The following is a 13,464-nucleotide window of genomic DNA, read 5'->3' as shown; positions in this document are numbered from 1 at the left end:
CACAGCTCCTGCTGCTTGCATTATTGCACTGTATACTGAAGTTTTGTCAAAGCAAGGATGTCGGGAAGCTCCGGGAACGGGAAGTTACGTCAGTGGCTGATCGAGCAGGTGGACACTGGGAAATATCCCGGCTTAGTTTGGGAGGATCGAGAGCGGACCGTCTTCCACATCCCGTGGAAACATGCAGGGAAGCAGGACTACAACAGAGACGAGGACGCCGCGCTCTTCAAGGTGTGCATGTTATGATATAGGTACATTTAAAAATTAATCATCAATATAAACAAACAGCAATTATAAATTGCATTTGCATGCAACAAAATAAAACATGAAGCACATTTTGCTTTATTTAAATTAAATTAAAATTAATCATACTTCATTAGATCAAGTGTTTTATCAATTCAAACTGTATGCATTTATGTTAAATGTTTTGATTGATAAGTGTGTTTGTGCATTTATTTATTTATTTGCTTGCAATAAATGCTAGTTGTTTTTAATGCATTTTATAATGCATTGGAATTAAGGCATTTTTAAGCATATAAACACCTGCTGTTCATTCATATGTTTATGCAAATGAGATCTGTTCAGCATAATTTACGTTAATGGTTTATTAATTAAGTCTGGTTTATTGGATCAGGCCTGGGCTCTGTTTAAGGGCAAGTATCGCGAGGGAATAGATAAACCGGATCCTCCCACCTGGAAAACCCGGCTCAGGTGCGCCTTGAACAAGAGCAGCGACTTCGAGGAGCTCGTGGGCCGAAGTCAGCTAGACGTGTCTGAACCGTTTAAAGTTTACCGCGTTATTCCTGACGGAACCAAAAGAGGTAAACACACACTCATATTTATAAATATATTACATTTAAATATGAAATTAATTCAATATGACAATGCAAATATTGTATGTATATACACATTTACATTACTAAATAAATTAAAATGAATAATTCCTAAAATAAATTTAATGTAATTTATAAATATATAGAAATTTGTATATATATATATATATATATATATATATATATATATATATATAAATTAAGATAAACATGTGTGTGAGTGTGTGTGTGTGAGAGTGTGTGTGAGAGTGTGTGTGTGTGTGAGAGTGTGAACTTTCATGACTTTGAGCTCCACATCTGTTGCTCCACCCATAAAAAGGCAAATAATTATGAAAAATCACATGTGAAAACTGAACAACATGAGTTATCAAAACCAAATTCTCAGCAGCCTCTGCTGAAGACACCGCCACCATCACAGCTCCTGCTGCTTGCATTATTGCACTGTATACTGAAGTTTTGTCAAAGCAAGGATGTCGGGAAGCTCCGGGAACGGGAAGTTACGTCAGTGGCTGATCGAGCAGGTGGACACTGGGAAATATCCCGGCTTAGTTTGGGAGGATCGAGAGCGGACCGTCTTCCACATCCCGTGGAAACATGCAGGGAAGCAGGACTACAACAGAGACGAGGACGCCGCGCTCTTCAAGGTGTGCATGTTATGATATAGGTACATTTAAAAATTAATCATCAATATAAACAAACAGCAATTATAAATTGCATTTGCATGCAACAAAATAAAACATGAAGCACATTTTGCTTTATTTAAATTAAATTAAAATTAATCATACTTCATTAGATCAAGTGTTTTATCAATTCAAACTGTATGCATTTATGTTAAATGTTTTGATTGATAAGTGTGTTTGTGCATTTATTTATTTATTTGCTTGCAATAAATGCTAGTTGTTTTTAATGCATTTTATAATGCATTGGAATTAAGGCATTTTTAAGCATATAAACACCTGCTGTTCATTCATATGTTTATGCAAATGAGATCTGTTCAGCATAATTTACGTTAATGGTTTATTAATTAAGTCTGGTTTATTGGATCAGGCCTGGGCTCTGTTTAAGGGCAAGTATCGCGAGGGAATAGATAAACCGGATCCTCCCACCTGGAAAACCCGGCTCAGGTGCGCCTTGAACAAGAGCAGCGACTTCGAGGAGCTCGTGGGCCGAAGTCAGCTAGACGTGTCTGAACCGTTTAAAGTTTACCGCGTTATTCCTGACGGAACCAAAAGAGGTAAACACACACTCATATTTATAAATATATTACATTTAAATATGAAATTAATTCAATATGACAATGCAAATATTGTATGTATATACACATTTACATTACTAAATAAATTAAAATGAATAATTCCTAAAATAAATTTAATGTAATTTATAAATATATAGAAATTTGTATATATATATATACATATATATATTAAGATTAACATTTAAAAAACTATTTATTCATTCTATTTAATTTATAAATATATATTTATAAATAAATGAATACACATTTAAATAGCAATTAATTTCCCCTTCATTTCAGCACCAAAATCATATGAGAAAGTTTCCACAAGCTCGGGTCACCATAACTACCCGTTTTATCCTTCATATGAACCTGTGGAGGGTCAGGTAACTCTAACCTAAACAAGCTTATTGCAGACTACTAAACTCTACTATAAGTAATATCTGGCCATGAAAATAAAACCGGTAGGGTAGTGATCTGTTCCTGTGTCTGTCTCTCTGTACAGGTGTGTAACTTCCTGTCTGCTGCTGACAGGAGCTGGAGGGACTTCCTGTGTGAGCAGAACTCACTGTCTGACGGCCACTTCAGCCAGAACTCCCGCTGGGACGCCGGTATTTACCCTCCCTCTCTCTGTAGTCATTAAAAAAATATATTGAGTCATTTTCAGTAAAGTGTGTGTGTGTGTGTGTGTGTGTGTGGGGGGGGGTGTAGGTTACCAGATAAGTGGCTCTTTCTACAACTGTAACACGTTTGACTCGCCTCCCTTTCCGTTCACTCTGGACGCCAGCATGAGATCAGCCGAGGCCATGGCACTGTCAGGTACACACACAATAATAAACTCCTTAGCAACACCCTAGCAACCACTTAGAACATTCTTAGCACACAACAATCAACAGCCGGCAACCACTCAAAGCACCTTAGCAACTGCCTTGCAGCAACCTAGTGAACACCTTAGAACAAACAACCTTGCAACCGTCTAACAATGCCTCAGTTACAAACTTCTTCGTTTGGTCCACTGTTTTGGAACTGACATTGATGAGTGGCACTGTGTACGAAAGTTAAAAACGCGGCGCTCACGTGCGAGATGCTGCAAAAGACACGAGACGCGTGTCACATAAGACACAGTGGACATAAACGTCTGTCTAACGCATGTTTACATAGGAAAAAAAATGGAAAAGTAGCGTATTGGAATGGAAAAACACATTCTGTGTGAACGGCCCCTTAGAACATCTTAGCAAACACATGGCAACAGACTAGCAACAGGCTAGCAACTACCTACAAATGCCCCAGTAACTACTAAGAACATCTTAGCAACTGCCTAGCAACAACCTACAGATGCTCCAGTAACCACTTAGAACCTGTTATCAACCGTCTAGCAACCACCTACAAATTCCCCAGTAACTACTAAGAACATCTTAGCAACTGCCTAGCAACAGCTCAGCAACTACCTGCCAATTCCCCAGTAAGCATTTAAAACATACCTACAACCTACAAATGCCCAGTAACCAGTAACTACTCAGAACACATATCACAGTAAACAACTGCCTACAAATGCCCCAGAAACTACTTAGAACATCTTATAAACCACCAAGCAACAGCCTACAAATGTCCCATAAACTACTTAGAACATTTTATAAACCGCCTAGCAACAACTTACAAATGCCCTGTAACCACTCAGAACATCACAGTAACTGCCTAACAACAGCCTAGTAACCACTTAAAATGCCCCAACAACCACTTAGAACATCTTATAAACTGCCAAGCAACTTCCTGGCAGCTACCTATAAAGGCACCAGTAACTATATACTGTAGAACATCTTAGCAACTACCTAGCAACAGCTTAGTAACCACCTACAAATGTCCCAGTAAACACTTAGGGCATCCTAGCTACAGCCTAGCAAGAACCTACAAATGCTCCAGTAACCACTTAGAACATCTTAGCAACTGCCTAGCGACAGTCTAGCAACAACCTACAAATGTCCCAGTAACCAAATAGAACATCTTAACTACAGCCTAGCAACTACCCACAAATGTCCCAGTAACCAATTAGAACATCTTAGCTATAGCCTAGCAACAGGCTAGTAACAACCTACAAATGCCCCAGTAACCACTTAGAACATCTTAGCAACTGCCTAGCGACAGTCTAGCAACTACCTACAAAAATGTCAAGGTAACCAATTAGAACATCTTAGCTACAGCCTAGCAACAACCTACAAATGCTCCAGTAACCAATTAGAACATCTTAGCAACTGCCTAGCGACAGTCTAGCAACTACCCACAAATGTCCCAGTAACCAATTAGAACATCTTAGCTATAGCCTAGCAATAGCCTAGCAACAACCTACAAATGTCGCAGTAACCAATTAGAACATCTAAGCTACAGCCTAGCAACAGCCTAGCAACAACCTACAAATGCTCCAGTAACCACTGAGAACATCTTATAAACCGCCTAGCAACATCCTAGCAACAGGCTAGCAACAACCTACAAATGCCCCAGTAACCACTTAGAACATCTTAGCAACTGCCTAGTGACAGTCTAGCAACTACATACAAATACCCCAGTAACCAAAAAGAAACATCTTAGCAACTGCCTAGCAACAGCCTAGCAACAACCTACAAATGCTCCAGTAATTAATTAGAAACATCTTAGCAACTGCATAGTAGCAACAGTCCAGCAACTACCTAAAAATGACCCAGTAACTACTTAGAACATCTTATAAACCACCTAGCAACAGCCTGGAATCTCACCTGCGTCTCTGACTCTTCCAGACGCCCGTCTGCAGGTGACGGTGTTCAGCGGTGAGACTCCGGTCGCAGACGTCACCGTCATGAGCGCCGAGGGCTGTCGACTGGCTCCGCAGGATGACAACTGGACCTACAGCGGGTCGAGTGGCTCGGAGCTGGTTCCTCTCCCTCAGGCTGAGAGAAGAGCACTGGAGGGGGGCGTCTTGCTCTGGATGACGCCCGACGGCCTGTACGCCCGACGCTTCTGTCAGTGCAGGGTCTACTGCGACGGGCCGCATGCTAACCTGAGCGTCAAACTCTGTAAACTAGAGCGAGAGCAGACCAGCAAACTACTGGACACACAGCTCTTCCTGACAGGTTAGAATGGCTCAACAACTACTAAACCGCATTTTAATAGATTTAGTATTTAAAGGGATAGTTTACCCAAAAATTATATTTTTGTCATTAATTACTCACCCTCGTGTTGTTGCTAACCCGTAAGACTTTCGTTCATCTTCGGAACACAAATGAACATATCATCAGCAGCAGATACCTAACCTGACAGTGTATTTACACCAGGAAAGTCCGCTAGTTCACTTGCTTTGGTCTGGACCAAATACAATGTTGATTTTTTTTGTTTGGTGTGGTTCGCTTTCACACTGCCTTATTTGCAAGTGAACCAGAAATTGTAAACAAAACCACACATGTGCTAAGTACATCCATTCATTGGTTCATCCATTCAACTATAACAGAGTTAATTTGGAACCGGGCCGAGACCACCTCTTCAGCTGGGTCTCGGTACAGTTGTTTGGTCTGCACCCGAGTCCGATTGCTGTATTCACACCTGCCCAAAAGATCCGCACCGGGGTGGGGGGGGTTGGAGACGAGCTTGAGTTCAATTAAATCGAACCAAACAAACAAGACAAGTGTGAATACACCCTTAGAGATTTCTGTTCCTCCACTGACAGTCTACATCAGGGGTTCTCAAACCTGTCCTGGAGGACCCCTAGCCCTGCACATTTTGTATGTCCCTTATCAGACACACCAATTCATGTCTTGCCGTCTCTACTAATGAGCTGATGAGTTGAATCAGGTGTGTTAGATAAGGGAGACATTCAAAATGTGCAGGGCTAGGGGTCCTCCAGGACACGTTTGAGAACCACTGGTCTACATAACTACCACCAGTGTTGCCAAGTCCATAGTTTTACTGGGCTACTTTTACACTGTTGCCATGGGTTGTTTTTTAGTCTGCAGGTTAAAGCAATCTCCTGTCCCAACAGCCACCCACCGGAATGCTATTTCCATGGAGGGGTCCCCCGATGGAGCGGGAAATCACGGAAAAAATATGATTGGGCTAGTTTTGAATAGCAGTTAGGCTGATTTTGTTTTGCAGACCTGGCAACCCTGATTACCACTTTGATGCTTCAAAAAGTTAATAAAGAGATCGTTAAACTTTATTCACATGTAAACATTGATCAACGCACACACCCGCTATAGCAAAGGGAAGCTCAAGCATGCTTGCTTGACGTGTGAGAACCAATGAGGATTATTCTCGTGTTACGCACCACGTTTGAGCTTCCGTAACAACCAATAAGGTTCCTTCTCCAGTGTTACACACCATGTTTGAGCTTCCGTAAGAACCAATGAGGTTTGTTCTTGTGTGTTACGCAACACGTTTGATCTTGCGTAAGATCCAGTGAGGTTTATTCTCGTGTTACGCACCACGTTTGAGCTTCCGTAACAACCAATAAGGTTCATTCTCCAGTGTTACGCACCATGTTTGAGCTTCCGTAAGAACCAATGAGGTTTGTTCTTGTGTGTTACGCAACACGTTTGAGCTTCCGTAACAACCAATAAGGTTCATTCTCCTGTGTTATGCACCACGTTTGAGCTTCTGTAAGAACCAATGAGGTTCATTCTCCTGTTACGCGGCACATTTTAGCTTCCGTAAGAACCAATGAGGTATTTTTCTTGTGTGTTACCCACCACATCTGAGCTTCCGTAAGAACCAATGAGGTTCATTTTCATTTTGTTACGCACCACGTTTGAGCTTCCGTAAAAACCAATGAGGTTTGCTTTTGTGTGTTACGCAACACGTTTGAGTTTCCGTAACAACCAATGAGGTTCATTCTCCTGTTACGCACCGCGTTTGAGCTTCGTTAAGAACCAGTGAGGTTTGTTCTCCTGTTACGCACCACGTTTGAGCTCCTGTAAGAACCAATGAGGTTCATTGTCCTGTTACACACCACGTTTGAGCTTCCGTAAGAACCAATGAGGTTTGTTCTCATGTTACGTGGCATGTTTGAACTTCTGTAAGAACCAGTGAGGTTCATTTTCATGTTACGCACCACATTTGAGCTTCCATAAGAACCAATGAGATTTATTCTCCTGTTACGCACCACGTTTGAGCTCCTGTAAGAACCAATGAGGTTCATTTTCATGTTCCGCACCACATTTGAGCTTCCATAAGAACCAATGAGATTTATTCTCCTGTTACGCACCACGTTTGAGCTCCTGTAAGAACCAATGAGGTTCATTTTCATGTTCCGCACCACATTTGAGCTTCCATAAGAACCAATGAGATTTATTCTCCTGTTACGCACCACGTTTGAGCTTCCGTAAGAATTAATGAGGTTAATTTTCATGTTACGCACCACGTTTGAGCTTCCGTAAGAACCAATGAGGTTATTTTTGTTATGCACAACGTTTGAGCTCCCGTAAGGACCAATGAGGTTCATTCTTGAGTGTTACGCGGCATGTTTGAGCTTCTGTAAGAACCAATGAGGTTCATTTTCATGTTACGCACCACGTTTGAGCTTCCATAAGAACCAATGAGGTTAATTCTTGTGTGTTACGCGCCATGTTTGAGCTTCTGTAAGAACCAATGAGGTTTATTCTTGTTACACGGCACATTTGAGCTTCCATAAGAGCCAATGAGGTTCATTCTCCTGTGTTACGCACCACGTTTGAGCTTCCGTAAGAACCAATGAGGTTTGTTTTTGTGTTACGCAACACGTTTGAGTTTCCGTAACAACCAATGAGGTTAATTCTCCTGTTACGCACCATGTTTGAGCTTCGTTAAGAACCAATGAGGTTTGTTCTCATGTTACGCACCACGTTTGAGCTTCTGTAAGAACCAATGAGGTTCATTCTCCTGTTACGCACCACGTTTGAGCTTCCGTAAGAACCAGTGAGGTTCATTTTCATGTTACGCACCAAATTTGAGCTTCCGTAAGAACCAATGAGGTTCATTTTCATGTTACGCACAATGTTTAAGCTTCTGTAAGAACCAATGAAGTTCATTTTCATGTTTCGCACCATGTTGGAGCTTCCGTAAGAACGAATGAGGTTCATTCTTGTGTGTTATGCACTGCGTCTGAGCTTCCGTAAGAACCAATGAGGTTCATTCTTGTGTGTTACGCACTGCGTCTGAGCTTCCGTAAGAACCAATGAGGTTCATTCTTGTGTGTTACGCACCATGTTTGAGCTTCTGTAAGAACCAATGAGGTTTATTCTTGTGTTACATGGCACATTTGAGCTTCCATAAGAGGCAATGAGGTTCACGCAACATGTTTGAGCTTCTGTAAGAACAAATGAGGTTCATTGTTGTGTGTTACGCGGAACGTTTGAGCTTCCGTAAGAACCAGTGAGGTTCATTATCGTGTTATGTGGCACATTTCAGCTTCCGCAAGAACCGTTGAGGTTTAGTCTTGTGTTATGCAGCACGTTTCAGCTTCCGTAAGAACTAGTGAGGTCTATTCTCGTGTTAAAGGGGTCATATGATGCTGCTATAAAGAACTTTGTGCACCAAGAGCTTGTAACACTCCAAAGAGAAAGGAAAAACTGAAATCGCATCACATGACCCCTTTAAGTGGCATGGTTTGAGCTTCCGTAAGAACTAGTGAGGCTCATTCTCATGTTACACGGCACGTTTGAGCTTCTGTAAGAACCAGTGGGTTTTGTTCTCGCACTTCAAGTATGGTTGAGCTTCTGTTTATGTTTGCTGATCAATGTAAATATGTGAATAAAAACCTAAATTAAATTAAATGAATCATGTAAAACTATCAAGTCTCTTTGGAAAATTTGGACTAAACCGCTCAATTCATATGGATTAGTTTTGCGAATCTCTTTATGAACTTTTTTAAACATCAAAGTGGTAGTCAGGGTTGCCAGGTCTGTGAATTAAAATCAGCACAATTGCCATTCAAAACTAGCCCATCCCCCCCCCCGTGGTTTTCTGCTCTGTCTGGGGTCCCCCACCAAAATAGCATTTCAGGGGCTGGAGGGGGTATCGCTTTAACCTGCAGACTAAAAAACAACCTGCAGCAACAGTGTAAAAGTAGCCAAATTCTTCGGTATAACCGTGGACACGGCAACACTGGTGGTAATTGCATAAACTGTAAATGGAGGGACAGAAATCTCTAAGATTTAATTAAAAATATCTTCATTTGTGTTCCAATGACGAACAAAAGTCTTATGGGTTTGGAACGACATGATGGTGAGTAAACAATGACAGAATCTTCACTTTTGGGTGAACTATCCCTTTAAGTTTTAATGCATTAATTCCTGCAGAGCTCCAGGGTTATTTCCTGCATGCTCGTCCTCCTCCGCATTTCCACGTGCAGCTGTTTTTTGAGTGCTGTGACCCCTCTGCAGACAAGAGACCCCTGATGGTCCAGGTAATGACCTTTGACCTCTCCATCCACTCTGACGCAATAGTTGCCTCCACACGACTAAACGTGGCTAAACTTCTCTTGTCCTAAAGGTGGAGCCGCTGTTTGCCCGTCAGCTGCTGCTCCTCCTCCAGCAGGGCGGCATGAACTACATGAGGAGCACCTATGAACTTTCACCTCTGACCCCTGAGCAGGTTTACCCCGCCCACCAAGATTATCCTGTTGTAAGCGGACATCAGATGCACGGCAACTTCGTACAAGAGTGACCCCAAAAGAGTTACAAGACATTAAGACACCAATTTTTTAAATACAGTTGATAAAATTAATAACCCCAAATCTATGTATAGGCTGTTTACTGTTGCCAAGCCACGTAGCTACTTAATGCATTAATACAGAGTCTGAAAATCAATCAATCTGAATTTAAAAATTCAGAAAAAAATTAAAATAAAATGAAAAACTTTTTATAAATATATTTTATAAGGAAATATATATTACATATAAAAATTATGAAAAATAAATGAATATTTTGATGTCTGTGTGATTCATAACTTATATTTTTAGACTTTACTTCCTTTACATTGTAAAACTGTGATTCAACAGCATCTCAGGGACAAAATCTGTTTAAAATGAATGTATATGGTTGGAATAAAATATCCACATAATATTGCACTGTATATACTATATACACTATTTACTGTAAACGGGACATACAATTTAATAAAACTGTATGTGAAACTATATACAGTATTATGCAATGATATAACATTTCAGGAACTACAACTTTACAATCAAATAAACAATACACAATTGTATTTCTAACAAAGGTTCATAATTGCTTTTATGAGTTCTTAATGTAAAGTGTTAAGTATTGAAATTTTACAAATACTTACATTAAATATATATTCAATTAATGAAACTTGAGTCATTGACCTCTTCATTTATTGCATTTATTTGGTTCACTTTCAAACACAGAAATACACAATAAATATGACATTCACTGGTTACCATACACAACCGGACAGTGTTTGAAATCAGAGACACTTTGAAACACTTGTAAACTTTTTTTTTTCACTAATGGACCATGAATGCGGTTAGTTAATGCCCACAGATGCTGTCTAGTAGTGAAATGAGTGGACGTTTCCAAAGAGGGGTGCCTTCAACCGCAAGAACGGACTTTGCACCGTGCATCTGTTCACACTTAAATCACGTAATAATCGTGCTACCGCATAACAGGAAGTGACATCGGTCAGTGATTGCATACACAAACCCACAGTGAAGTGGTGAACCTGATTTGCTAGAAAGTGATGTGACTTGGTTAATGAAATCAGGCGTGCGATTACCATAGTGTTCACGAGTAATACTGGCATAATTTCAAGTGCTTCCCTTCCACACGAACTAGAAAAGGTCCCTAAAATATCACAAAACAGCAAAACAATCGTCACGTAGGAATACGACTATATGTCACCTCCAATATATATATATAAAAACACTCAAATAGAAAAAGAAAAAAACGAAATATAAAAACTAGAGAACAAGGCAAATAAGATGCTTTGGTCAACAAAATCAATTTGTGGACATATTGGCATTGTGAAAATACGAATGTGAAAATATACCAACTAAACGCATCAAATCGCCACGATGTAAACAAAAATTACGATTTGAGAGACTGGCCTCAAAGCGACAGATTTGGCCACCGAATACGTCTTCGGCTTTGAACGCTCCCCGAATATCGTACACAGTCCTCGTCATTCACATACACGTATATGTGTTAATATATTGGTTATATTTCAGCAGGAGAACATATTGCATGCTGGGATAGCTGTGGGCGGCATCGCTGCCACGAAATTCTCTCTCCGTGCTCAGACCAGGAGAAACCAAGTAAAACCATGCTGGCCGGATTCACACGAACAGCCTTGTACAGTTCGGGATAAAGCGTCAAGTAGACATCAAGTAATCATGTCGTGAGCGTGGCGTGGGTACGTTAGCATGCGCTCATTCGAAGGCCCACACCTCCAGGTTTTGGATGGTGAAGTCCTGTTTGGAGGATAGTGGCAGGTTGTTGAAGGTGGAGCATTTGGATGTGGTGCCGTGGTAAAGGTCGGCATCCAGCCACAGGCCCAGATGACCCCTGGGAGACGGACAGTTGAGCATTAAACACGCAGTAGCGAAAGATGCATGCATGGCACAGAGCTGGGTAGATTACTTACAAATTGTAATCAGTTACTGATTCCAAATTCAGAGATGCAAACAGGTAAGGGAGGAAAAAGGTGAGAACACTGCGTGGATCTGGGGCATGCGCCACACAGAATTTCTTGTAAAGATATTTGCTTTACATGCTCGTTTGTAGTTATTTTAAGGTATATTTTTTAAATATTTACATTACGTTCAAAACTAATTTTTTACAAAAAAAAAAAAAAGTTTTTTTAACATCTTGTTTGCAACATTTTACAAAAATCAAGACAGAATATATTTGGTCAAAATCCCATGTTATAAAAGATGAAGTGCTATGCAGGCTATTTAAGACAATATTGGCTGATTAGACGGCAATGCTGACGTAAAACGCAAAATGTTTGCCCTCTTCACCTTACATAAAATATTACACTTTTTACACATAGTTTTTGAAGTAAAGAAAATACTAGGGCTGGGTAAAAAATATCAATATCTTGATATTAATCGATTCTAATTTTTACGGAACGATATCGATTCTTAAATCTCAAGAATCAATTAGTCTAGCCTGTTTTCAGTTAATAGACAGAACATTGAAGCGCACCTCCCATGCAATAAATCACAATAAGCATTGTGCTTTGGTCCTTTTAATATGAAAAAGTCTCAGACTTCAAATTCTGTCCATTGTATTGCAGTATTCAAACAATAAATGCCGTTTTGGCGCTGTTTAATGTGGAGTGACAGATGGCTGTAGCGCCGCAGTTAACTGATCATCTCCTCCGCTTTAATACTAGTTATAGCACAAAATAAACATGACTAAACATCCGAAGGTAAGTTAAAAGAAAGAGTACAACTTTACAATCCATATCCTGTCTCATGTAATCACTCAATCAGTGTTTTAGCTGCGCAAAGATGCCAATATAACGTCTTGTAAACAATGTCACGTAACATTTACCTCAGAAAAACATTTGTGACCATAAACTCATTAGTCATGAACACAATGAGTACATTGTACTTATTTTTTGATGTAAGTACATAGTAGTTAAGGCCACTTAATATAAAGTGGAACCAAAAAGACGAATTGAAGTAGAAATATTTTTATGTAATTGTAACTTTATTATTTTAAAAACTTCATTAAGTGTAATTTTAACAAATCAATCAATTTTAACCTTCAACATTATAGTAATGTAGTACCAACTGACTCTCATGTATATTTTACAGCATTAGTCGAGAGATTTTTTTTCCTTGAGAAAATTTGGCATGTACTGTACCTGATATATATCCAAAATAATCAATATTGAATCGAATCGAATCGCAAGCTTATGAATGAGAATCGAATCATGAAATTTGTGTCAAAACCCAGCCCTAGAAAATACTATACAAAACTTATTGAAAAACAGTTCTTTATTTACCCTTGTAAGACCCAAAATATACAGAGAAAGAAAATATACTCCATTCATGAAATGCATTACACATCAACGTCAAGGTTTCCCCAACTGGGGTTCGTAAAGGAACTACAGGGGGTTTGTGAGTTTAATGGAAAGCTAATAATGAATTAAATCATCAAAATGTTAAATTAAAATTAATAATTTTAAAATAACATCAATCAAAATAAAACATTAAAAAAAAGAAACATTTTATTTGTTTACCTGCATGTCATGTGACGTTAACCAATGCCAGAGTACCATGAACATGCAAATATTGATACTTAATTATGAAATTATTTGTTTTAAAATCTCAGGGGTACTTCAAGCAAATATATTAGTTTGGGAATTAATACCTGTGACGTCACTTGCAATCGACACAAATCGTGCGTGTTGCCAATGGAGACAAGA

The 13,464-nt window shown here is 39.6% G+C and overlaps 2 protein-coding genes across 5 annotated transcripts in view; one reads left to right on the top strand and one right to left on the bottom strand.

The window, feature by feature from the left end:
* On the top strand, positions 1-9,850 carry LOC107671083 (interferon regulatory factor 4-like). 2 transcript variants are annotated; one of them, XM_016463929.1, is made up of 8 exons: positions 1-231; positions 635-821; positions 2,368-2,453; positions 2,573-2,678; positions 2,779-2,886; positions 4,836-5,168; positions 9,363-9,469; positions 9,556-9,850. In XM_016463929.1, the coding sequence occupies exons 1-8, from the start codon at positions 58-60 to the stop codon at positions 9,727-9,729; spliced, it is 1,275 nt and encodes a 424-aa protein (XP_016319415.1). In that variant the 5' UTR covers positions 1-57; the 3' UTR covers positions 9,730-9,850. The 2 variants fall into 2 exon arrangements, with proteins under 2 accessions (XP_016319415.1, XP_016319414.1); XM_016463928.1 differs by lacking the exons at positions 1-231; positions 635-821 and adding exons at positions 1,253-1,477; positions 1,881-2,067.
* Positions 9,851-10,399: 549 nt separating this feature from the next.
* LOC107671087 (nuclear receptor coactivator 7-like) overlaps positions 10,400-13,464 on the bottom strand; it is a 37,513-nt gene continuing 34,448 nt past the window's right edge. For all 3 annotated transcript variants that reach the window (XM_016463932.1, XM_016463934.1, XM_016463933.1), the window contains exon 16: positions 10,400-11,591. In XM_016463932.1, coding sequence (XP_016319418.1) covers positions 11,456-11,591 — 136 coding nt within the window. In that variant the 3' untranslated portion in view covers positions 10,400-11,455. The remainder of the gene's footprint in view (positions 11,592-13,464) is intronic.

The sequence above is a fragment of the Sinocyclocheilus anshuiensis genome, unplaced genomic scaffold (genome assembly GCF_001515605.1).
Source record: "Sinocyclocheilus anshuiensis isolate Anshui unplaced genomic scaffold, SAMN03320099.WGS_v1.1 scaffold2876, whole genome shotgun sequence".
In the NCBI taxonomy this organism is placed as follows: domain Eukaryota; kingdom Metazoa; phylum Chordata; class Actinopteri; order Cypriniformes; family Cyprinidae; genus Sinocyclocheilus; species Sinocyclocheilus anshuiensis.
This window is presented reverse-complemented; position numbering and strand designations above follow the sequence as displayed.

Bases quoted from the DNA above. Each gene is read 5' to 3' on its own strand.
- LOC107671083 (XM_016463929.1), top strand. From the start codon at position 58: ATGTCGGGAAGCTCCGGGAACGGGAAGTTACGTCAGTGGCTGATCGAG. The intron at 2,679-2,778 runs GTATTTACCCTC...GGGGGGGTGTAG, and splicing joins GAACTCCCGCTGGGACGCCG to GTTACCAGATAAGTGGCTCT. The intron at 5,169-9,362 runs GTTAGAATGGCT...TAATTCCTGCAG, and splicing joins CACACAGCTCTTCCTGACAG to AGCTCCAGGGTTATTTCCTG.